At 46.5% G+C, this 26,778-nt stretch overlaps 1 protein-coding gene across 4 annotated transcripts in view; it reads left to right on the top strand.

Moving 5' to 3' along the window:
* mtdha (metadherin a) overlaps positions 1-23,976 on the top strand; it is a 91,349-nt gene extending 67,373 nt beyond the window's left edge. For all 4 annotated transcript variants that reach the window (XM_085992270.1, XM_085992272.1, XM_085992269.1 and 1 more), the window contains 3 exons: positions 8,273-8,395; positions 13,086-13,239; positions 21,966-23,976. In XM_085992270.1, coding sequence (XP_085848396.1) covers positions 8,273-8,395; positions 13,086-13,239; positions 21,966-22,036 — 348 coding nt within the window. In that variant the 3' untranslated portion in view covers positions 22,037-23,976. The remainder of the gene's footprint in view (positions 1-8,272; positions 8,396-13,085; positions 13,240-21,965) is intronic.
* The last annotated feature ends 2,802 nt before the right edge of the window (positions 23,977-26,778 follow it).

A 26,778-nucleotide genomic window follows, 5' to 3' on the forward strand; every position in this document is an offset into this window, starting at 1 on the left:
GTATACCTTCCTCCAGTCCGAAAAACAACCGCTCACCACTACTCTCTGTTTCCTGTCACTTAGCCAATTTCGTATCCATGCTGCCACTGTCCCTTTTATTCCATGGGCTTCAACTTTGCTGGAAAGCCTATTATGTGGCACTTTATCAAAAGCCAGATAAATTTTGATAGAGTAAATAGGCAGAAACAGTTTCCAGTGGCAGGAGGGTTGGTAACCAGAGGACACTGATTTAAGGCAACTGGGAAGTGAACCAGAGGGGAGATGAGAACCTTTTTCACACAGCATGTTGTCATGATCTGGAAGGGCGGTGAAAGCAGATTCAACAGTAACTTTCAAAAGGGAATTGGATAAATACTTTTATGGGGCGTGGGGTGAGGGAATTATAGGGCTATTGGGGAAAGAACAGTGGCAGTGGGACTAATTGGATCGCTCTTTCAAAGAGCCGGCACAGGCACAGTGGGCTGAATGGCCGCCTTCTGTGCTGTATGATTCTATGAAATGGTTCCAGCGATGATCTATCTGGTGGAGATGAGAGCTCACAGTGGCGCGCTGGTTGTAGTAATGGCAGGCTGTGACACAAGTTTTGTTGGTGGAGGTTGTACCGATAGCAAAGCAGCGGAACAGGGATCAAGTTTTGAATGTGTGCAGAGTTGCCACCAAAGTATTTATGGTGGTGTGCAAGCTTCAGCATGTCATCCAAAACAGGCTGGAGACCCAGAAAGTGTTGTCGGTTTTGTAACTGGACGCAGTAGTTTTGTTACAAGTGGGGGGGGGTGGGGAAAGGGACTGGAAGGCGCTAGCTGAAATGTTCCTCCGTCGGATGAAAGGCCACAGGGAAATGGGGGTGTCTTCAGAATGAGGTGTGGATGCACCAACCAGATCATCACGCTGAGATGTTATGGGAAAGTGTTGGGAGTGATCAATTATCTGGAGCTAGGATTCACAGGCCCAGTGACTAGGTTTGCAGACGATGCAAAGCTAACGGAGATGGTAGGCTGCAAAACTGAACAGGATAAGCCGGAATATATTTGGGAATTGGGAAGACAGGTGGCAGATGAAATTCAATACAGAGGAATGTAAATTACTTCACATGGGACCAGAACCCAGGAAGGGACTATTACTTAAATGGAAAGAAAATAATTTGTATGGAAAATGGAAACGATCTGAGGTATCCTGTGACAAAATGAAACTATCACATCAGTGCTCGATGAGTGAAGCAAATCAGATGTTAGGATACATTAAAAGTTCAATATTGAGCCAAAATCGTGTTGTAATCCAGGCACTTTATACATCATTGATGCAACTGCACTTGGCATAGTGTGTACACTTCTCTGCAGTATAAAAATGATGCAGAAAGACTTGCATTTCTATAGCGCCTTTCACGACCACCAGACGTCCCAAAGCGCTTTACTGCTAATGAAGTACTTTGAAGTCTAGTCACTTGTAATGTGGGAAACACGGCAGCCAATTTGCGCACGGCAAGCTCCCACAAACAGCGAGGTAATAAATGACCAGATAATCTGTGTTAGTGATGTTGATTGAGGGATAAATATTGGCCAGGACACCGGGGAGAACTCCCCTGCTCTTCTTCGAAATGGTGCCATGAGATCTTTTACCCAAGAGAGCAGACGGGGCCTCAGTTTCACGTCTCATCCAAAAGATGGCAGCTCCGACAGTGCAGCACTCCCTCAGTACTGCCCTGGAGCATTCTCGCTGGAAAGCAGAAGGTTGAGCGCTGATGTGATGGCTGTTTTTAGGATTCTGAAAGGACTCGGTAATGTAGACCATGACCAGCTATTTCACCTTGCCCAGGACAGTAGAACCAGAGGACATGGCCTGCGCTTGAAGGAGGGTCAATTCAAACTTAATCTGCGGAAATATTGTTTCCGTGAGCGAGTGGTAAATCTGTGAAACAGGCTCTCTAGGGAGACAGTGGAAGTAGATATTGATTCGTTCAAATGCAAATTAGATCGACTTGTTTCACAAACTGTGAGTAATTTGAGACATGGCATATAGTAAGTGTAGCATGCGTGGGAGGAACGGGTGTCATGGTTCCCACTGGGGATTTTCCTCGCTTCATGTCAGGATCTGTTGTAAACTAATTGATAGAGATTGATTTGCCATGCTTAGTCAACAACTCCATTATACAGTACAGGTAGACTACCCTTTATCCGAACTTCCGAAAACCGAAACCCTCTAAAAACCGAAGGTTTTTTCGGTCAGCGTAAGTCCGCCGACCCCCCCCCCGCGGAACCACCTGACTCTCTTCCAAAGGCTCGAAAGCAACGAGAGCTCTGAGCCCGCGGCGGTGCCGGCCCCTGTTCGACCGAGCACGACGACCTGTTGGTGGAAATGCGGAACTTCATTGCATTCCAGGCTAGCAGCGACGGACAAGCCACGACTGCGGACCCCCCCGTGGACCCCCGCCGACCCACCTTCCGAAATCCGAAATTTTCCGAAAATCGAAACACGGCTGGTCCCAAGGTTTTCGGATAAAGGATAGTCTACCTGCAGTTGTATGACGCGACATTCTGGATGGTAGAAGGCGAACTCGATGAGCCATGGTCTTTTTTCATCTAGCAATTCCCGAGTGTGGAGACACACAATGTTCCCGCTTGCTTTATTTTTTGGGTGCGCGGCCCCTTCACATTTTTGCGCGTGTAAGGTTTCTGCCATATAAAAGCCGGTGAGCGGCCCGCGCGGGACCTGCAGACCGCTGTGCTGCCGCGCAGCTTAGTGGGAAATTTGATGGTAGGTCATTTTAACCTGACTCGCCGGCGGGAACCCCACAGGATCGGGTGGAACGGCGGTTTTACACCCCACCCAATATCACACTACGCTGACTTCAACAGAGTGTGAAATTGGGCAGAAATATAGACACATAGAAGATAGGAGCAGGAGTAGGCCATTCAGCCCCTCGAGCCTGCTCCACCATTCAGTGCGATCATGGCTGATCATCCAAATTCAGTACCCTGTTCCTGCTTTCACCCCATATCCCTTGATTCCTTTAGCCTTAAGAAATATATCTAACTCCTTCTTGAATATATATATAATGAATTGGCCTCCACTGCCTTCTGTGGTAGAGAATTCCACAGCTTCACCACTCTCTGGGTGAAGAAATTCCTCCTCATTTCTGTCCTAAATGGCTTACCCCTTATCCTTAGACTGTGACCTCTGGTTCTGGACTCCCCAACCATCGGGAACATCCTTCCTGCATCTAGTCTGTCCAGTCCTGTTAGAATTTTATAAGTTTCAATGAGATCCCCTCTCATTCTTCTAAACTCCAGCAAGTATAAGCCCAATCTCTCCTCATACATCATTCCTGCCATCCCAGGTATCAGTCTGGTGAATCTTCGCTGCACTCCCTCCATGGCAAGAACATCCTTCCTCAGATAAGGTGACCAAAACTGCACACAATACCCAAAGTGTGGTCTCACCAACTGTACAACTGCAGCAAAACATCCATGTTCTTGTACTCAAACCCTCTCGCTACGAAGGCCAACATACCATTTGCCTTCTTAACCGCCTGCTGCACCTGCATGCTTACCTTCAGCGACTGGTGCACAAGGACACCCAGGTCTCGTTGCGCTTCCCCTTCTCCCAATCTATTGCCGTTCAGATAATAATCTGCCTTCCTGTTTTTGCCACCAAAGTGGATAACCTCACATTTATCCACATTGGGCAGAAGCATGGCAGATGCAGTATAATCACCCAACCTGTCCAAATCATACTGGAGTTCCTTGGCATCCTCCTCACAGCACACACGCCCACCCAGCTTTGTGTCGTTTGCAAACTTGGAGATATTACATCTAGTTCCCTCATCTAGATCATATATATATATATGTATTGTGAATAGCTGGGGTCCTAGGACCGATCCCTGCAGTACCCCACTAGTCACTGCCTGCCACTTGGAAAAAGAGTTGTTTATTCCAACTCTTTGCTTCCTGTCTGCCAACCAGTTCTTTATCCAAGTCAGTACCTTGCCCCCAATCCCATGTGCCTTAACTTTACACGCTAATCTCTTATGCGGGAACTTATCGAAAGCCTTCTGAAAGTCCAAATACACCACATCCACTGGATCTCCCGTATCTATCCTACCAGTTACATCCTCAAAAAATTCCAGTAGATTAGTCAAGCACGATTTACCTTTTGTAAATCCATGTTGACTTTGTCCGATCCTGTCACTGTTTTCCAAGTGCTCTGCTATTACATCTTTTATAATGGACTCTAGCATTTTCCCCACTACTGATGTCAGGCTTACCAGTCTATAATTCCCCGTTTTCTCTCTACCACCTTTTTTGAATAGTGGGGTGACATTAGCTACCCTCCAATCCATGGGAACTGTTCCAGAGCCTATCGAGTTTTGGAAGATGACCAGCAATGCATCTACTATTTCTAGGGCCACTTCCTTAAGTACCCTAGGATGTAGATCAGGCCCTGGGGATTTATCGGCCTTCAATCCAGTCAATTTCCCTAACGCCATTTCCCCACAAATACTGATTTCTTTCAGTTCCTCCCTCTCATTAGACCCTATGTTCCCTGACCCCTCTGGGAGGTTATTTGTGTCCTCCTTTGTGAAGACAGAACCAAAGTATGCATTTAATTGGTCTGCCATTTCTTTGTTCCCTATTATAAATTCCCCTGATTCTGACTGCAAGGCACCTACGCTTGACTTCACCAATCTTTTTCTCTTCATATATCTATAAAAGCTTTTACAGTCAGTTTTTATGTTCCCTGCAAGCTTACTCTCATAATCTATTTTCCCCCTCTTAATTAATCCCTTTGTCCTCCTTTGCTGAATCCTAAACTGCTCCCAATGGTAGGGGGTAAAACCAGCGTTGCACCCGATCCTGTCAGCCTCCTGACGTTCGGGTTAAGATTAAAATTGCCCCCATAGTGCCTGGGAGTAACTTGAAAGACGACTTGGCTACTAAAGCAGATAATTGAGAGTATAAAGACTTGTATCGTGATTGAAGGGAAAAAGATTTGAAGTGAAGACCGAAGTCTTGCAAGACTGCATCTCATTACCCACCTTGTGCAGCATTGTAATGAACCAGGGAGTGGGAACTAGACAGTGAATGTGAATGAGCCTAAAGGTTAAGGACAGCCCAGAGCCTCGTAACGGACTGGCTACTCTCACTCGAACCTTGGTGTCATAAGTCAGCTGGCTAGTGAATGAAAGAAAGAAGTGGGGGGACTCGCAACCAGCTTCCAAAAGAAATCTAGGTTGTGCCCGTAGGAGGGAGAGCAGCGAAGTATGAGGACTGAAGAATAGAGACGTTGATGGTGTGGGGGTGGATGTGATGGAGAAGCTGGTACACCTGGCAATTAGTATGCCAGGCAGAGAGAGCTGTAAGCGAGAGTTGCCGAGACACATTGCTTCAGCTCCGTGTGCTGTTGACAGGCTGTGGAGGAGCAAAGATGCATTGTGACATGTGCAACAGAGAAATGTATTGGAGGCTAGTGTGCAGTGGATGTCTCTACAGTTTTGAGAGCTGGATTCTGACGCAAGCAAATCTGGATGCTTTTGAAATGCCCTTTTTTATTACATTCGCTGTAGTTCGAGTGAGAGTAGCCAGTTGGTGTCGCTGGCAAGGCCAGCATTTATTGCCCATCCCTAATTGCCCTTGAGAAGGTGGTGGTGAGCCTCCGCCTTGAACCGCTGCAGTCCGTGTGGTGAAGGTGCTCCCACAGTGCTGTGGGGGACGGAGTTCCAAGATTTTGACCTAGCGATGATGAAGGAACGGCCGATATATTTCCAAGTCAGGATGGTGTGTGACTTGGAGGGAAACTTGGAGGTGGTGGTGTTCCCATGCGCCTGCTGCCCTTGTCCTTCCAGGTGGTAGAGGTTGCGGGTTTGGGAGGTGCTGTCAAAAATTTGCCTGGTACAAATAGGATGTTGGATATGAGCTACAAGGAACAAAATAACTAGCACTAGTGTTATGAGAAGGAGGGACTTGCATGCAGTTGCCGTGAGAAGATTTAAATGGGCAGGATATGTGGGCCATGGTTTGAGTGATGCCCTCCAAAGGTAATGGAATGGCTTTGCATGGGGAAAAGACCATGTGGAAAACCAGAGCAAACAGTGCGCAACAACTTTTATTTGTATAGCACCTATAACTTAGTAAAACATCCCAAAGCACTTCATAGAAGCGTTAACTAACAAAATTTGACACCGAGCCACATAAGGAGATATTAGGGCAGAAAGAGGTAGGTTTTAAGGAGGGAAGAGAGGCAGATTTAGGGAGATAATTCCAGAGCTTAGGGCCTTGGCAGCTGAAGGTGATGTGATACATAGTGAAGCTGTCTTGTATAAATGGCCCACGGCCTAGGTTTTTTTTAAACCTATTGCATTGTGTAGTCATGGTACAATATGTGGATGTACTAGTTTGGATCGGCCCTTTTGGGTTTTTTCCATTGGGTTAAATTGGTCACAGAAATTGTAATGAAATTTAATTTCTATTTTTAAACATCATGATGTGTTTTGTCTTGTAGCCTTTGTTGGAAAACATTAGTTTTATTAACTGCTGCATTTACTGGAATCCTCGTGGTTTGCATACAGTAGCTCCTGACTTGGCCATAGTACATTCCTGATCACAGTAAGTGATGTGATTCCATCCCTAGAAAGCCTTGCATTTATATAGCGCCTTTCACGGCCTCGGGACGTCCCAAAGCGCTTTACAGCCAATGAAGTACTTTTTGAAGTGTAGTCACTGTTGTAATGTATCTACAATCTATATTAACGATTTGGAGGAAGGGACCGAGTGCAACATATCCAAGTTTGCCGACGATACAAAGATGGGAGGGAAAGCAGTGAGTGAGGAGGACATAAAAACCTGCAAAAGGACATAGATAGGCTAAGTGAGTGGGCAGTAATTTGGCAGATGGAATATAATGTTGGAAAGTGTGAGGTTATGCACTTTGGCAGAAAAAATCAAAGAGCAAGTTATTATCTAAATGGAGAGAAACTGCAAAGTGCTACAGCACAAAAGGATCTGGGGGTCCTGGTGCATGAAACACAAGGTTAGTATGCAGGTACAGCAGGTGATCAGGAAGGCCAATGGAATCTTGGCTTTTATTGCAAGGGGGATGGAGTATAAAAGCAGTGAAGTCTTGCTGCAGTTATACAGGGTACTGGTGAGGCCACACCTGGAATACTGCGTGCAGTTTTGGTTTCCATATTTAAGAAAAGATATACTTGCTCTCGAGGCAGTTCAGAGAAGGTTCACTCAGTTGATTCCGGAGATGAGGGGGTTGACTTATGAGGAAAGGTTGTGTAGGTTGGGCCTCTACTCATTGGAATTCAGAAGAATGAGAGGCGATCTTATCGAAACATATAAGATTATGAGGGGGCTTGATCGGGTGGATGCGGGGAGGATGTTTCCACTGATGGGTGAGACTAGAACTAGGGGGCATAATCTTAGAATAAGGGGCTGCCCTTTCAAAACAGATGAGGAGAAACTTCTTCACCCAGAGGGTAGTAAATCTATGGAATTTGCTACCTCAGAGCTGTGGAAGCTGCGACATTAAATAAATTTAAAACGGAGATAGACAGTTTCCTAGCTGATAAGGGAATTACGGGGAGTGGATGTGAGTTTAGTTTCGGATCAGCCATGATACTATTGAGTGGCGGAGCAGGCCCGAGGGGCTGTATGGCCTACTCCTGCTCCTACTTATGTTATGTAGGAAACGTGGCAGCCAATTTGCGCACAGCAAGATCCCACGAACAGCAATGTGATAATGACCAGATAATCTATTTTTAGTGATGTTGATTGAGGGATGAATATTGACCAGGACATCGGGGAGAACTCTCCTGCTCTTCTTCGATATAGTGCCATGAGATCTTTTACATCCACCTGAGGGGGCAGATGGGGCCTCGGTTTATCATCTCATCCGAAAGACGTCGCCTCCGACAGTGCAGCGCTCCCTCAGCACTGCACTGGAGTGACAGACTAGATTTTTGTGCTCAAGTCCCTGGCGTGGGACTTGAACCCACAACCTTCTGATTCAGAGGCAAGAGTGCTGCCCACTGAGCCGCAGCTGACACTAGAGGAGGGAAGATAAATGGGGGGTTGGTGGGAGAGAAAGGGAGTGAGGCAAAACTGATTCTAAAGGGACAATCCTCGGTTACATGCAGGGATTAGAATGCCAAAATATTAATTAAGCAATTTTCTGTTTCGTTAATTTTCAAAAATATTCTGAAGGGAATAAAAGTTAAGAAATTCTCACCCCTGCTTTTAAGTGTTTAAAATGTTTACTGTATTTATGAAAGGAGGTGGAGGAGCAAGACAAGGAGCCCATTAGTGGAGACCAGGAGCAGCTTGTTGTACCAGCACAGCCTGAAAAGGAGACTGCTCCACCCGTTGAAACCATATGCACTAGTGAACCAGCTGAGGTAAGAATTAGCACGTCGGAACGTGTGAATTTTTAATAAATGGCAGACTTAAAAGTTGGATTTGACGTGTGAAATCTTGCCGATTCCAGAGACGGGGGTTTTAATTGATGTGCGAGACCGAGCTGCTCTGTCGAGTTCAAAATTTAGCACCTCATTTGGTTCTTTTGCTGTGTCTCCTCCTCCACCTTCAGTTAACGACGGGTAATCCCAAGCTCTGCTCTCTCCTATCACGCAACACGTCCTCCTCACGCATCACTCCTGCCCTTGGTGACCTGTGTTGGTTCCCGGTCCCTCAATGCCCCAAATTTAAAATTCTCGTGCAAGTCCCTCCATGGCTTTGTGCCTTTTTATCTCTAACCAACTGCAGTGATATAATTTACCACCCCCGCCCACTCCATCTCTCTGACTCTGGCCTCTAGTGCATTCTCACCCCTCCCTTTTCTTTACACGGCCTCCAGCACTTGGCTGTCTCCATTTCATCTCTGAGAAATGTATGCTGTCTGACCTCAGCACGATATAACTTGGTCCCAGGTTCTTCTGACTTAATTCTACTCTTTTGACTATACAGTTCAACGTCTATTTGCCATTGTTGACTGCCTTGCATTGGTTGGATACGCTGAGCATTGAGTTTACAGAAACACATGGGTCTCTTTCTGTTTCATAACTATTTCAACAGCGTTCTTGCTGTGTGCAGCTCGTTACTGCAGACAGAAACTCTCTCCGCTAGTTGTGGCGTCTAGGACAAGGGGACAAAGCCTGAAAATTAGAGCCAGATCTTTCAGGAGTGAAGTTAGGAAACATTTCTACACGCAAAGGGTAGTTGACGTTTGGAACTCTCTTCCGCAAACGGCAGTTGATGCTAGAAAGAAGACTTGCATTTATATAGCACCTTTCACGACCACCGGACGTCTCAAAGTGCTTTACAGCCAATGAAGCACTTTTTGGAGTGTAGTCACTGTTGTAATGTGGTAAGTGCGGCAGCCAATTTGCACACAGCAAGGTCCCACAAACAGCAATGTGATAATGACCAAATCTGTTTTTGTTATGTTGGTTGAGGGATAAATATTGGCTAGGTCAATTGTTGATTTTAAATCTGAGATTGGTGGATTTTTGTTACAAAGCTAGGTGGGAAAGTAAGCTGTGAGGAGGACAGAGTCTGCAAAGGGATTTGGACAGGTTAAGTGAGTAGTGAAGAAGGTGGCAGATGGAGTATAATGTAGGAAAGTGAGGTTATTCACTTTGGTAGGAAGAATAGAAAAACAGAATCTTTTTTTAAATGACGAGAAACTATTAAATGTTGGTGTTCAGAGAGACTTGGGTATCCTGCACGAAACACAAAGTTAACATGTAGCTACAGCAAGCAATTAGGAAGCCAAATGGTCTGTTGGCCTTCATTACAAGGGGATTGGAGTGCAAAAGTAAGGAAAATTTTTTTTATATTCATTCACGGGATGTGGGCGTCGCTGGCAAGGCCAGCATTTATTGCCCATCCCTAATTGCCCTTGAAGATGGTGGTGGTGGTGGTGAGCTGCTGCCTTGACAACTGAGTGTCTTGCTGGGCCATTTCAGAGGGCAGTTAAGAGTCAACCGCGTTGCACATATAGGCCAGACCGGGTAAGGACGGCAGATTTCCTTCCCTAAAGGACATTAGTGAACCAGATGGGTTGTTGTGACAATCCGGTAGTTTCATGGTCACCATTACTGATACTAGTTTATTATTCCAGATTTATTTAATGAATTGAATTTAAATTCCCCAGTTGCCATGGTGGGATTTGAACTCATGTCTCCAGATCATTAGTCCAGGCCTCTGGATTACTAGTCTAGTAAAGTAACCACTTTGCTGCATTTGTACAGGGCTTTGGTGAAGCCACACCTGGCGTACTGTGTACAGTTTTGCTCTCCATACCTAAGGAAGGATATTCTTGCCTTAGAGGCGGTGCAACAAAGGTTCACTAGATTGATTCCTGGATGAGAGGGTTGTCCTATGAGGAGAGATTGTGTAGAATGGGCCGATACTCTCTGGAGTTTTGAAGAATTTGAGGTGATCTCATTGAAACAAGTAAAATTTTGAGGGGGATTGACAGGATAGATGCTGAGAGACTGTTTCCCCTGGCTGGAGAATCTAGAACTAGGGGGCATAGTCTCAGGATAAAGGGTCGGCCATTTAAGACTGAGATGAGGAGGAATTTTTGCGCTCAAAGGGTTGTGAATCATTGGAATTCTCTACCCCAAAAGGGATGTAGAGTTGAGTATATTCAAGGCTGAGGTAGGTAGATTTTTGGACACTAGGGGGGAAAAATTCAGTTGTTTGCGCCTCCCGTTAGTGCATTAGGGCACTAATTGGGGCGCAAAGCAACTAGCGCCCGGGCGCGGCGATGTTTGCGCCGCTCGCGAAATTAACTAGACATTTTGCGGCGGCGCTAAACACTACCGCCACAATCTCCTGCGCCGGCAGATCTGACGTCAGTCGAGTATGCAACGCCCCGGACTGGATATTGAGTGGCGCCCCCTGCCTTACCGCCTGCCGCTAGCAACGACAAGTTGAGGGGAGCGTTTTGCTGTCAGAAAGGGACTGGGGGAGCGCTATTTAAAGGCGACCGCTTCCTGCCTTTTTTGTCGGTGACATTTTTGCACCACGCATTCTGAGAGAGAGAGAGAGAGAGACTTCTGGAGAGATTCAACGCTGTGTGAAGGAGTTTTGGGTACTGAGCAGCACTTTGCAGGTTCATTTTGATTTGCCCTTCCTTGCTTCGCCAGCGCTCTGAGGTAGCGCCTCACTCCTCGGCCTTTGCGCCTTAAGACAGGTGTGAAGCGCCTGATTTAGCGCTCCAATCACCTCCGGGGCGATTAAAGCCAAGTTTGCCGTTGGAGGCGATAATTAGCGGCAGGCGCTAAACTTTGCGCACGGCCGGTAATGGCGCCCCAAACGGGGCGATACTGAATTTTTCCCCCTAAGGGAATCGAGGGATATAAGGATAGGGCTGGAAAGTGGAGTTGAGATTGAAGATCAGCCATGATCTTATTGAATGGCAGAGCAGGCTCGAGGGGCCGAATGGCCTACTCCTGCTCCTAATTCCTGTGTTATGTTAACCAAAGGTATTAATGGATATGGGGCAAAGGCCGATCAGCCCTGATCTCATTGAAGAGGCAGAACAGGCTCGAGGGGCTAAATGGCCCACTCCTGTTCCTATGTTACACTTGACTGTATTAAATTACATCAGCCATTGCTCTGCTCAGTTACATATTCTGTCATTCCTAAGCTGCTTCCCCCGTGTCCACTGCCCCACTGGTATCGTTTGCAAATTTGACCTCTTTGCGTTGAGTTTCTGAATCCGGGTCATTTATGTAAATTACAAACCGCAGTGGTCCCAACACCAAGCCCTTGGGCATACCACTCAATACTTACCCTCATACCCTGACGTACCTCATCTTCCCTTCCACATTTTTTTTTTATCCATTCCCATGGAACCTGCAGCTTTGAGGGGGATCATAGGTACAGGATTAAATGTAAGAGTTTTACAAGAGTGGAGGAGAGCGTTGGTGTGAGGTGGTGGAAGTCACTCCGGGGTTAGTGATTGAGGCAGAAAACTACGTCAGCATTCAAGGTTAGATTGGAGAGGTGGAGGAAGGAAAAGTGGTTGAAGGGATTTGGGAATAGAATAGGTAAATGTGATCAGAACTATTTGCTCACATTTTGGCCCCATGTAAGATTTTGGAAGTTGGGAACATGAAATATACAGGATAATAGAATCCTATTTTACGATAGGCCTGTGGAAATGTAGGATTGGGAAAAGCCCATCCCTATGAAGGCAGATCGAGTGCCTCCAATTAAAGGTTTTAAGGAGGGCTAGTCAACAAAATTAACAATTTAATTAAAGCGATTTAAGACAAACAAAATATTCCACGCAGTGCTCACTGGTCACAGAGTATCCAGTGGACACTGTGGTGGTATTAAAGGGTCACTCGAGTGCAAACTACAGTTTTAAATATGGACAAGCAGTCAGAGGCGATTCCAGGCATCCTGGACCTGTGGATGGTTGACTTTGCTGGGCCCAGGAGCAAGCCGGCCGGGAGACTTGACTATTCCAGTGCTCCCCTGGCCGCCCTCCATCAACTTCGCCTCATCCAGAACTCTGCTGCCTGTATTCTATCCCATACCAAGTTCCACTCGTCCATCACCTTGTGCTCGATGGCATGTATTGGCTTCTGGTCCCTCAGTGCCTCAAATTTAAAATTCTCCTCATCGTGTTTAAATCTCTCCATGGCTTCGCTGTTCCCCATCTCTAACTTTCTTCAGCCTTACACCCCTCAAGAGCTCTGTATTCCTCCAACTTTGGCCTCTTGTGCATCCTCCACTCCCTTCACCTGACATTGGTAGCTAGGCCCTACGCTCGGTAATTCCCTCCCTAAACCTCCTTAAAACCAACCACTTTGACCAAACATTGGGCCACCCCCACCCAATCTCCTCTTCTTGGACTCCGCATCTTTAAACCTCAAGTGCCAAGGGAAGTTTTTCGACATTAAATTTGCTATACAAATGCAAGTTGTTGAAAGAGAAAGATGGGTTAACGTTTCAGGTGGGATCCTACATCCGTACATGTCGAGCGTTTCCTCCTTTCGTTTGCAGAATTGTGTTTTCTTATTTAAAAAAAAAAGGTTTAGGAGATTTTAAATTGTCATTTCCTTCCAGGTTGAAGAGGCACAGCCAGTAGTCATCACCCAAGAACCAGCTGTAATTGTGGAAAGTTCTTCCGAGGATATCCCTTCCCAAGTGCCAGACACACTATCAGAGTCGGAACCATCCGCTTCTGCCACGAAACAGAACAGCCTGCTTCCTTCACAAGGTCAGTGTTTGAAACCTCTCTAAATGTGGCCAGGGTTGTATGTATATATGTAATGAAGATCAGACTTTTTTTTAATTCATTCATGGGATGTGGGCGTCGCTGGCAAGACGAGCATTTATTGCCCATCCCTAATTGCCCTCGAGGTGGTGGTGAGCCACCGCCTTATACAACTGAGTGGCTCGCTAGACCATTTCAGAGGGCAGTTAACCGTCAACCACATTGCTGTGGGTCTGGAGTCACACATAGGCCAGACTCAGTAAGGACGGCAGATTCCCTTCCCTAAAGGACATTAGTGAACAGCTGTGTTAGGACAATCTGGTAGTCACACGGTCACCATTACTGATACTAGCTTTTTATTCCAGATTTATTTAATTAACTGAATTTAAATTCCCAGCTGCTGTGACGGGATTTGAACTCATGTCTCCGGATCATTAGTCCGGGCCTCGGGATTACGAGTCCAGTAACGTGTGTGTATATGTGATGTAATGAAGATCAGACAAATTTTATGGTACATTAAGCTACAACTTACAAAGTTTCTATTTAGCATGGAGAATCCTGGAACTCCCTCCCGAACAGCACTGTGGGAGCACCTTCACCACACGGACTGCAGCGGTTCAAGGCGGCGGCTCACCACCACCTTCTCGAGAGCAACTAGGGACGGGCAATAAATGCTGGCCTTGCCAGCGACGCCCACATCCCACGAACGAATATAAAAAAAAATAACTGAACAAATAACTAGCAGTATTGTAACCAGCTTTGGCATTTCCTGTCATAAAGACGGTGAGGTCGTCGCACGATGGCTCATGGGATAACTGCACAGTGTGCGCGTGGGTATGAGTGGTGTGTGTGGCGTGTGTAATGCTAAGCCAGTGCACCAGGAAGGTCTTCAGTTCAGTTGCTGTCTTTGTTGAGTTTGCTGATTTCGGTCAAGGCAGCATTAGGGGGAGCTACAACACCCCTTCGTCAAAGGAGGGGAGAGAAATTAGCCCACATTCCAACTCTAGCTGATTCTCATTGAAACATACAAGATTCTGCAGGGGATTGTTAGGCTGAGAGGTTGTTTCCCCTGGCTGGAGTGTCCAGAACTAGGGGCCATAGTCTCAGGATAAGGAGTCGGCCATTAAGACCTAGATGAGGAATTTCTTCACTCAGAGGGTTGTGAATCTTTGGAATTCTCTGCCCTAGAGGGTTGTGCATGCTGTGTCTTTGAGTATATTCAAGGTTGAGATCGTTAGATTTTTGGACTCTAGGGGAATTAAGGGATATGGGGATTGGGTGGGAAAGTGGAGTTGAGGTCGAAGATCAGCCATGATCTTATTGAATGGTGGAGCAGGCTCGAGGGGCCGTTAGGCCCACTCCTGCTCCTGTTTCTTATGTTCTTAATGCCGCCTGGAAGGCAAGTCTGCGCGAATGTCAAGTGAGAAGCAAATGAATGACTCCACAGTTGAATCGCCGGCTGGCATCCATTGGTAGGGTTACGACTGAAGAATGGTCTCTTGGTACGGTACCAGAAGCCTGCTGGTGGCCGTATAAGCGTACTCTGCCACGATTCTCTCCTCACTGAAGAGAGTGGAGGAGGGAGCGAAATAGCTGCATTACCATAAATGTAGACCTACAAATTGGACTCCAAGATAAAATGTTTCTGCGGTAAATCGGTTCAAGGCAGCGGCTCACCACCACCACCTGGAGGGCAATTAGGGATGGGCAATAAATGCTGGCCTTGCCAACGACGCCCACATCCCATGAATGAATTTTTAAAAAAAAACCTCTATGCAGAGTTCATAGTTATGTTTTCAGATGGAATAATTCCTATTTGTTTTAATTTCAGTCCATATGGTCCCTTCCTGAATTGACAAATACCTCAAAGATCTGCGTTCTTTGAGTTTAGTCTTTCTTCAGTAAGAGACCTTTCTCACTATGTTGTGAAGACCAGTCACTCTTGTACCATCTAAGTGTTGGTTATGGAAAAGATGTGATGTTTATGCAGTGCAACAAGGAGTTACATTGAAGTTGAGATTGAGTTGATGAGCGCCTATGCCACACAAAAAGCAGTCATTTACTACCTTTTTCTTTTTGCGGTTCCCCCTCCCAATTTTATGCTGAATTGTTGTGCTCTTCAAGAAGAATGCATCACTAATATTGAATTTATATAGCATCTTTCACAGCAAAATGTCTCTAAGCACTCATCCACTGGATGAGTTGCAGCTCCAACAACACTCAAGAAGCTCGACACCATCCAGGACAAAGCAGCCCGCTTGATTGGCACCCCATCCACCACCTTAAACATTCACTCCCTCCACCACCGGCGCACCGTGGCTGCAGTGTGTACAATCTACAAGATGCACTGCAGCAACTCGCCAAGGCTGCTTCAACAGCACCTCCCAAACCCATGACTTCTACCAACTAGAAGGACAAGGGCAGCAGGTGCATGGGAACACCATCACCTGCAAGTTCCCCATTCAATTTATACACCATCCTGACTCGGAAATATATTGTCGTTCCTTCATCGTCGCTGGGTTAAAATCCTAGAACTCCCTCCCTGACAGCGCTGTGGGAGCACCGTCTGTCCCTGTCCCTCGGAACCGAGGATGACTTGCTTCCACATTAAAAATGAGTTCGCAGGTGACTGATGAGTCCAATGTGGGACCTACAGTCTCTGTCACAGGTGGTGCAGACGGTGGTTGAAGGGGCAGGTGGGTGGGGTGCTTGGGTTGACGTGCGCTCCTTCCGCTGTTTGCGCTTGGCTTCCGCTTGCTCCCGGCGAAAAGACTCGAGGTGTTCGGCGCCTTCCCGGATGCTTCTCCTCCACTGATACCTGGGATGGCAGGAATGATGTATGAGGAGAGATTGGGTCGATTGGGCTTATATTCGCTGGAGTTTAGAAGAACGAAGGGATCTCATTGAAACTTATAAAATTCTAACAGGACTAGATGCAGGAAGGATGTTCCCGATGGCCGGGGAGTCCAGAACCAGGGGTCACAGTCTAAGGATAAGGGGTAAGCCATTTAGGACAGAGATGAGGAGGAATTTCTTCACCCAGAGAGTGGTGAACCTGTGGAATTCTCTACCACAGAAGGCAGTTGAAGCCAATTCATTAAATATATTCAAGAAGGAGTTAGATATATTTCTTAAGGCTAAAGCGATCAAGGGATATGGGGAGAAGGCAGGAACAGGGTACTGAATTTGGATGATCAGCCATGATCTCATTAAATGGCAGAGCAGGCTCGAGGGGCCGAATGGCCTACTCCTGCTCCTATCTTCTATGTTTGTACGGTCTTTGGGCCAGGGATTCCCAGGTGTCGATGGGGATGTTACACTTTTTCAAGGAGGCTTTGAGGGTGTCCTTGAAGCGTTTCCACTGCCCACCTGGGGCTCTCTTGCCGTGTCTGAGCTCCGAGTAGAGCGCTTGTTTTGGGAGTCTCGCATCAGGCATGCGGACGATGTGACCCGTCCATCGGAGCTGATCGAGCGTGGTCAAAACTTCGATGCTGGGGATGTTGGCCTGAGCGAGAACACTGACGTTGGTGCACCTATCCTGCCAATGGATTTTCAGGATCTTGCGGAGGCAGCATTGGTGGTACCTCTCCGGTGCTTTGAGGTGCCTGCTGTACATGGTCCATGTGTCTGAAGCATACAGGAGGGCGAGTATCACTGCTGCCCTGTAGACCATGAGCTTGGTGCCGGGTTTGAGGTTCTGGTGTTCAAACAATCTCTTCCTCAGGCGACCGAAGGCTGCACTGGCACACTGAAGGCGGTGTTGGACTTCGTCGTCGACGTCTGCCCCTGTTGACAGTAGGTTCCCGAGGTATGGAAAGTGGTCCACGTTGTCCAAGGCCTTCACCACACGGACTGCAGCGGTTTGAGAAGGCAGCTCACCACCATCTTCTCGAGGGCGATTAGGGATGGGCAATAAATGTCAGCCTTGCCAGCGACGCCCACATCCCAGGAACGAACAGAAACAAATATAGCATCTTTCACACCAAAACATTGCTAAGCAATGTACACCATGAATTACTCAAGAAAGTGCAGTGATGGTTGTCTAGACAAACTCAGCAGCCATTCTGCGCTAACAGCATCCCATAAACCCATGGGATGAATGATCGATCAAACTGTGTGGTTGAGGGAGGAATGTTCTCCTCTTCAAATAGTGCCATAGAACATTTAATACCACCTGAATCACCAAAACCGGCAGAGGAAACCTCTCCCAAACGGAGGGGCCTCCGATAACTCCGCATCCACTCGGTTCCGTACTGGAGTGGCAGCGTAAAGCATCACTAGGTTGCAAATGATGCAACCAGAATTGGAGTAAAGCTCTTTCTGCTCTTTGGCAATTTGCCTTTCCCCAACCTCAGAAAAGTACCCACGCTGTTTCGGCATTTCCCATTTCTCCCATCCCTGGGGCCTGACTGAATGACATTGCGTATTTAATAATTTTGAGCAATGAATCTATTGAGTTGAGCTGGGATGGGACTGCTCAAACTTGTTTCAGCAACAGAGTGGGAGACTTTCATTCCCTCAGCCTGGGATGGATATAAAACAAGGCCCCAGTGCCAAAAGAACACTACTTTTATCCCACTCCACTCCCTCAGCTTCTGTACATGGTATATACAGCTTATGTACGTACCAGTAAATAGCAGTCAATATGGATCTGGTGTGGAGATGCCGGAGTTGGACTGGGGTGGACAAATGTAAGAAGTCACACAACACCAGGTTATAGTCCAACAGCTTTATTTGAAGTCACAAGCTTTCGGAGCGCTGCTCCTTCGTCAGGTGAAGTGGAGAGATGCATAAAGACACAGCTTATATAGTCAGAGAATAATGTCAGATGTTTACAGGTAATCTTTCTAACTGCCATTTATCACACCTCGGCAGAGAGATAATCACAGCAATTAAAGGTGTGAATGGTGTCCAAACAGGTCAGTCAGGAAAACATTACATCAAAGATTACCTGTAAACATCTGACATTATTCTCTGACTATATAAGCTGTGTCTTTATGCATCTCTCCACTTCACCTGACAAAGGAGCAGCGCTCCGAAAGCTTGTGACTTCAAATAAAGCTGTTGGACTATAATCTGGTGTTGTGTGACTTCTTAAATATGGATCTGGACCAACCTCTTCAGCTTCAAGGAAGTGACAACCCAAATGGACTATAAAAAGTCCTACAGTGTGGCGTACTTTGACTTCCAAAGGCAATTAACAATGTACCACATAATAGGCTGTTTATTAAACTTGAAGCTGCAGTAATTGAGGATAAACTCTGGGAATGGATAAGAAATCGGTTAAAGGGTAGAAAACAATAAATGCTCATTTGAGGCGTTACATCTTCAACAGCACCTCCCAAACCCGCGACCTCTACCATCTAGAAGGGCAAGGGCATGGGAACACCACCACCTCCAAGTTACACATCATCCTGATTTGGAAATATATCGGCCATTCCTTCATCGTCGCTGGGTCAGTATCCTGGCACTCCCTCCCTAACAGCACTGGGAGTACCTTCACCACACGGTCTGCAGCGGTTCAAGGCGGCGGCTCACTGCCACCACCTCGAGGGCAATTAGGGATGGGTAATAAATGCTGGCCTTGCCAGCGGCGCCCACATCATTAGAATCATAAAATGGTTACAGCACGGAAGAAGGCCATTTGGCCCGTCGAGCCCGTGCCGGCTCTCTGCAAGAGCACCTTAGCTCGTTCCGCTCACCCGCCCTTTCCCCGTAGCAAATGCTTTTCTTTCAGGTACTTATCCAACTCCCTTTTGAAAGCTGTGATTGAGTCTGCCTTCACCACCCTTTCAGGTAGTGCATTCCAGATCCTAACCACTTGCTGAGTAAAAAGTTTTTTCTTGCAATCACCTTAAATCTGTGTCCTCTGGTGCTCGACCCTTCCGCCAGTGGCAAAGTGGCAAGTTAGATCCATGATTGGCTCAGAGGCAGGAAACAAAGGGTAATGGTCGAAGGGTGTTTTTGTGACTGGAAGGCTGTTTCCAGTGGGGTTCCGCAGGGCTCAGTACTGGGTCCTTTGCTTTTTGTGGTATATATCAATGATTTGGACTTGAATGTAGGAAGTATGATTAAGAAGCTGGCAGATGATACAAAAATTAGCCGTGTGGTTGATAATGAAGAAGAAAGCTGTAGACTGCAGGAAGATATGCTATGAGGAAAGATTGGCTAGGCTGGGGTTGTTTTCTTTGGAACAGAGGCGTCTGAGGGGAGACCGAATTGAGATGTGTAAAATTATGAGGGGCTGAGATATAGTAGCTAGGAAGGACCTATTTTCCTTAGCAGAGGGGTCAATAACCAGAGGGGGCATAGATTTAAAGTAATTGGTAAAAGGATTAGAGGGGATTTGAGGAGAAATGTTTTCACCCAGAGGGTGGTGGGGGTCTGGAACTCTCTGCCTGAAAGGGTGGGAGAGGCAGAAACTCTCATCACATTTTTTTTTTTTTATAAAGTACTTGGATATGCACTTGAAGTGCCGTAACCCACAGGGCTACGGACCAAGAGCTGGAAAGAGGGATTAGGCTGGAGAGCTCTTTGTCGACCGGCACGGACACGATGGGCCGAATGGCCTCCTTCTGTGCTGTAAATTTCTATGATTCTATGAATGGGAACAGTTTCTCTCTACTCTGTCCAGACCCCTCATGATTTTGAACACCTCTATCAAATCTCCTCTCAACCTTCTCTGCTCATCCCAGGAACGAGTTTTTAAAAAATAAAAAAATTGAGGTGGAAAGGGAAGTACTGAGTAGGGTGCCCAATACTCAGTGTTGAGACCACTGCTGTTTCTGGTTTACCTAAATGTCCTAATTCAGAAACTTGATCCAAGTGATCAAATTTGCAGCTGATACTAGACCAGGATGCCAGTGGAATCGGGAGGTAGCTTAGAAATCTCAATAGTTTGGGTAAAATGTACAAGTGAGCAGAACGATGGCAGATGCAGCTTAATGTAGACAAGTCTAAAGTACTTTACAAAGAAAGATTTTAAAAAAGTGAACATGTACTCTATGAATAGTGTTGAAATAGCTCATAGAGGCCTAGGAACAGGGGAGTTCTCCCTGGTGTCCTGGGGCAAATATTTATCCCTCAACCAACCTCGTTCAAACAGATTATCTGGTCATTATCACATTGCTGATTGTGGGAGCTTGCTGTGCGCAAATTGGCTGCCGTGTTTCCCACATTACAACAGTGACTCCACTTCCAAAGTACTTCACTGGTTGTAAAGTGCTTTGGGACGTCCCGAGGACATGAAAGGCGCTGTAGAAATAGAAGAAAACCAGTTCAATTTTGAAGGCACAGATTGTGCAATTTTAAGAGCAGCACATTTTGGAATTGCTGTAAAGCTGTTTTTGAGATGTTTCAGTAGTTATTTTTTTAATTGAACTAGAATATCTTTAATGGTCCTGAGGCGGCTGCTTCTTACCTTCCGAAGATCACTCCTTGTACAACACAATCTGTTAAAATGCTATCGTAGCCAAATAGAATTTAAGTGGCAGACAAGTGCCGTGGCCTAGAAATGCTGAAACGCACGCTCACTCTGCGCAGCCTGGCTGGAATCCGCTTGAGGGAGGGGGAAGGACAGAGCAGAGAATTTTCAAGTAGGCAGTCGACGTTTACCAGACACAGGCAAGGCAGAATCACACATCGGACGTGTGTAGTAATAGTTCCACACCCACATTCTTCATAGTGCTAGATGCATCCCGAAAGGGCTCGGAGGCCCGTTTAACACAAAACACTGGAGTTTAGAAGAATGAGAGGTGATCTCGTTGAAATATGTAAAATTCTTTAGAGGGCTTGACAGGGTAGATGCTGAGAGGCTGTTTTCCCCTGGCTGGTGAGTCTAGAGCTAAGGGTCGCAGTCTCGGGATAAGGGGTCGGCCATTTAGGACTGAGGTGAGGAGAAATTTCTTCACTGAGGGTTGTGAATCTTTGGAATTCTCTACCCCAGAGGGCTGTGGATGCTGAATCATTGAGTATATTCAAGGCTGAGATCGCTAGATTTTGGGGGCACTAAAAAAAAAGGGATATGGGGATTGGGCGGGAAAGTGGAGTTGAGGTCGATGATCAGCCGCGATCTTATTGAATGGCGGAGCAGGCTCAAGGGGCTGTATGGCCTACTCCTGCTCCTATTTCTTATGTTCTTATATACGAATGGGCCCGGTCACGCGTCTATGAAGTGACCACCTCTCTAGACAAAGAAAATAGTTTGAAGTGTATTTCAAGTTGTCTTCGGCAGAGGCAATGCGTCGTGTAAAGAAAGAGCTCAATGCACTAACCTTAAAATCACTCTGACTTTAAAGACAGGTGTTTCTTGGTTACATGTGTGTTCATATAGCTTTTAAAAATGATTCGAATCTGTGAATAATGTGTCTTTCTCCGATGCTTGTCTCATCAGTCAACGGGGAATGAAACAGTACTGCCCTGCAATGTTCCTGTTAAGCCGCACGGCCGTGCAGGCCAGATTTTCAATCGAAATAACCACCCATGCGCAGACGTTTCGATGGGCGGCGCAGCCCGTTAAAGGGGCCACGCACCCGGAAGAAAAAGAATTAATGGGAACATTTATTGCTGCTCTGTTAACATGGCTTGCGGTTAAATATTCAGAAGGCGATTAATGTGGCGCTGCTGCTTTTCCTGTTTCTGTTTACGGCGGTCGTGCTTTTTGATCAAAGGTACGCGTTATTGTGACTAATGGTGCCCGCTGTCCCAATCCTATATTCTCTTCGTTTCAGCGAAATCGGAAGATAGCTGGGAGTCGCCGAAGCAGATCAAGAAGAAGAAGCGAGCAAGAAGGGAAACATGAGTTGTGTGTTTTTTTGTATTCAGCGGTCAGTTGTTATGCAAAATGATCTTGAAGAAAAAAAATCTGTTTATGCAATAATTTGTGAAAATGTACAGAATTTTATAGAAGAAAATTTGACTAATTTTTATTAAAACCTATTGTGATGCGCATGAGCAACTTGATTTGGTACAATGTAACAAACTTCAAGTGAAACACACTGATGCTGTCTACAGCCACCTTTATGCTGGGTCTAAGTTTGTTGACACTAGAAAACGTGTGATTTTTTTTTTGTCTTTTTCTTTAATTTTTTTTTAAGGTATTAGGAAAAATCTGTGCAGAACCAAATCATATATTATGACCATTCGCTCCACACTAGAAATTTACAACTGAAAGTCGACGTTCAAATTCAGAAAACTGGGTCTTATGAGGAGTAATTCACGGCAAGATTTCGCTTTTCGGTTTCTGCCTCTCGTCGCCCCCTCCTCCCCACCCCACCCCACCCCTATCCCCAAACTCGGGTTTAATTTCAACGGCGTGAAGACTGCAAGTTGTTTCCGGCCGGGAGCGGGAGAGAGTCTGCGCTGCAGTGAGCACATCACTTTTAGAAAACCACAGTTAATTGTAGATCACATGGTGTTGAGACGGTTTCGGGTTGAGCGCAAAGCAGAAGGAAAAAGGGAAGAAAACACTTAGATAGCTTTAATATCTGTGGACAGAATTTCAATTTATATCAGGAATGACATTTTACTGCCTTAACCTGTAGTGTGTAGAGAGAAATGTGTTTAGATAACCTAAAGGGAAATGACAGTTTTCTAAGAATCATTAAATGCTGATTCATAACAGTGGGAGGGTGGGTGGGGAGAAATTAGCAGTTGCATATGGTGGTGTGGTGTTTAGTGTCAATTAACATTGGACAGGCACTACAAAATATCCAGATGTTTAGACAGATATTTTCTTTTTTACAAAAAAAAAATCAATCTCCAGATGCCATCCCGCTGATGATTAAAGTGGGATTGTCTAACCTGCAATTTGGTTCTGCTGAAAATTTGCCCCCACCCCCCACCCACTCCCAAAAGACTGGTGGGTGTTAACACCGTTCAATGGTCGATCACTAGACTTCGGCAATCAGCATAAATCAAACGGATACCGATCAGTCGCAGCCAACAGAGCTGCTGTTGGTCAGAGGGCCTCGTTACTCGTGCCTTCAAACGGTTGAGAAAGCCAGAGAGAGGGGAAACAATTTAATTGGTTAAGAACAAATGGAAATACTTGAAATAAAAGGTTTTAAAACTAGAGGTCCGAGTTTAAAGCACAGATATTAGAGAAAAATACAAAATATTAAACTTAAATAGTCTGGTTAGAACCTAAACCATAACCCTGCTGCAGGTTTTAAAAAAAAAAAAAAAAAAAAAAAATTCCAGTTTTGACTTTGCAGTGTTGGCATCTGAGTATTGTTAAGAGATGACTCGTGCATGCAAAGCCATGTGCATTGTTTAATAACTTTACCAAATGTACATTCTCTCGATAAGGACCATGGTATTTTACACCACCTACTTGAGTTAACCTGATCATCGTAAGCCATGATTATTGTTTTTGAATGGGTGTAAGATGTTCGTGCTGCACAGCGAAAGAAAATGGAGCATAAGTTTAAAACGAGCGGATACTAATGGTTCCTCGTCCACTAATCTACTGTCTCATGACTGTTACTTAGTTTGGTGGCAACCAGATTCCTAAGGTTTTGCAAAGTTTAAATAATGAGTGTCATTATGCTCCCAGTAACCTGCCTTAATTGGTTATGACGTGGTATTTGTTGTGCTTTTGTAATTACCTTGATTACTAAAGTTAAACAAATGTATTTATACCTGTTCCAGAAACATAGCAAGTATGTTTACATGTTCTAAAGTTTGTTAAAATGCAATGAATTTCTAAGTTGATTTGTTCAAATAAATTTAGCAAATTAATATGTATGCATTGTATATTTTTTCCCACCCTCAAAAGATTCCCTGTGGTATTGTGTACAGATGTTTGAGACCAATTTGGATTTTTCAGCTCACGCAGGGTTAGAGGGTGAGGAATACCAAGGTGGGGAGGGAGAAAGGGAATTGAGGAGGAGGAAAATCCGGGTGTGAGAGGCAGGAGCAGAGATGTGAAAAGTCGGGGGAGGGAGAGAGGGAAGGAAAAGGACAGTGGAAGAGAGAGAGAGAGAGAGAGAGAGAGAGAGGAAGGGCGTACTGGGGAAGCAGAATTCAGTGCAGTGAAGGTAAGTGGTTTGAGGCATAGAACAGCCAGCCATTGGGGGAGAAGAAATGCAGTCAGTCGAGGTGGTACTGTGGAGGGGAAATGCAGTTGGTGATGGGGGTTACTGTAAAAGAGGAATTGAAGTGGGGTAGGGGTAATCGGAGAGAGACGATTGCACCCAGTGAGAGTGGGAGGAGGTGGAGGGATTGGCAGCCAGTGCATGGGTTGAGATGGGAAATGTAGCCAACAGGGGTAGAGTTTGAAATCTTGTTCATTAATGGGGTGGGGGGGTTGCAAAATAATGTTCTTTAGGGGAGAAATGGAGCCAAACTTTTGCTCAGTAGATTTGCAGGGTTGTTGGGCTGTAAACGTGTTCAGTGGTGGGGTGCAGTGTTTTTACAACTATCCAAGACCCTATTCTGATTATGTTTTATCTCTGCTTTTGGGGGGGGGGCGACTGTCCTCTTTATACATTATGAAAATTTGGGAGAGTGGCATTTTTCAGTCCTGGCTGCGCTTTCAGTCGAGCTGTTGCGAGGGTGAGGATGGCGTTTCCAAGTTGTGTTTGGGAATGGGCCACAGTAGTTCCTGCAAGGTGCAGCTCGCTGGAGCTATCCAAACGCTGCTTCGGGCCGAAGCGGATGCTTTTGTACCGAAGCAGACAGCGGGAAGGTGAGTTGTACAGGGGTTGTCGCCCGTCTAAAGACTTGAGTACTTCAAAATTATTTGGGGAAACTGAGTGTGAGATGGGGAGGGTGAGGTGCTGCTTCAAAGAGGGATGGAAATAACTGCAATGGCCGGACTAATTGTATAAAATGCCTCCCTTGCTTAAAGTAAATTGCTGGATGCTCTACATCAGCGTGTCTAAGCTCTTTGTCTTCATTGTTACACCAGTGAACGCCATGGAGCCTCACTGCGTATAGGGCTGAAAATAGTCTAGGGTGGTAGCGGTTCATCCGCCTGTTTTACGCACCGCCCGATTTTTTTAATTTCCATTGACGCCGATGTAAATCGGGTTGTGTGTAAAACCCACGGCCAATTCGCTATGGTCTGTTTTGCGCTACTGCCCAAGACACGTTTTACCCCAGTAAAGTTTAATTCCACGCTCCTATTAATTTGCACGTACATATTGATGCACTATCAACAACACCAAAGACTACGAGTTGAACTTATACGAAGTAGGCTTTTATTGACTAAGAACTGGAGCATGCCTCTGCTAGTGGATCCATCCTAAGAGCTCCCGGGGGAAGGGTGGTGAGTCACCTTTATACCCGGGCTTAGGGGTGGAGCCAGGGGCGGAGACATGCCCGGACCTGTACAGAGTTAACAGTGGTTTATCACACAGACATGTACAGAGTTAGCAGTGGTTTACCACATTCACCCCTCGTTTAAAAAAGAGTCCGGCGGGGTGAAGTGTTTCAAAAGTTCGTATACGAAAGTCTCTCCGGGGGTCTTGTCTGCCGTAATGATCTTCGCGGTGCCGGTTGCGGCGGTTCTTTGCCCGCGGCCGCTTCTCGCGTGGGACGGAGCACTGGCGTGTCGTCCTCTCGGGGTAGGGATGGCACCGGCATGTCGTCAGTTCGTGGTAGACACCCCGGTGGTGCGTCGTGGGTAGTGGTGGTGGGTGGAGGTAGTGGATGGTGATCGATGGTGTTTCGGGTGGCACCTGAGGGTGCGAGGTCTCGAATTGAGACTGTGTCCTCCCGCCCGTCAGGATACACCACGTAGGCGTACTGTGGGTTGGCATGGAGGAGGTGAACCTTTTCGACCAGGGGGTCCGTCTTATGGCTCCTCGCGTGTTTCCTGAGCAGGACGGGTCCCGGAGACGTCAGCCATGGTGGTAGTGATGTCCCCGAGGTGGATTTCCTGGGGAAGACGAACATCTTCTCGTGAGGGGTGGCGTTTGTGGCAGTACAGAGCAGTGATCGTATGGAGTGGAGCGCATCGGGGAGGACATCTTGCCAGCGGGAGATTGGGAGGCCCTTGGATTTTAGGGCGAGTATGGAGGTCTTCCACACCGTTGCGTTCTCCCTCTACCTGTCCGTTACCCCGGGGGTTGTAGCTGGTAGTCCTGCTCGTGGCTATGCCCTTCTCGAGCAGGTACTGGCGCAGCTCGTCGGTCATGAACGACGAGCCCCTGTCGCTGTGGATGTAATTGGGGAAGCCAAATATGGCGAACAGGTTGTTGAGGCACCTGATGACACTGGCGCTGGTCATGTCCGGGAAGGGGATGGCGAAGGGGAAAACGGGAGTACTCGTCAATAATATTGAGGAAGTACGTGTTGCGGTCAGAGGAGGGAAGGGGCCCCTTGAAATCGACGCTGAGACGTTCGAAGGGGCGGGTGGCTTTAATCAGGTGTGCCCTGTCTGGCCTATAAAAATGCGGTTTGCATTCGGCGCAGACCTGGCAGTTCCTGGTCATGGTCCTGACCTCCTCGATGGAGTAAGGCAGGTTGCGAGCTTTAATAAAGTGGAAGAACCTGGTGACCCCCGGGTGGCAGAGATCATTGTGGAGGGTCCGTAAC

The sequence above is a fragment of the Somniosus microcephalus genome, chromosome 7 (assembly GCF_052327205.1).
Source record: "Somniosus microcephalus isolate GS21.2 chromosome 7, FLI_Smic_1.0, whole genome shotgun sequence".
Taxonomy (NCBI): domain Eukaryota; kingdom Metazoa; phylum Chordata; class Chondrichthyes; order Squaliformes; family Somniosidae; genus Somniosus; species Somniosus microcephalus.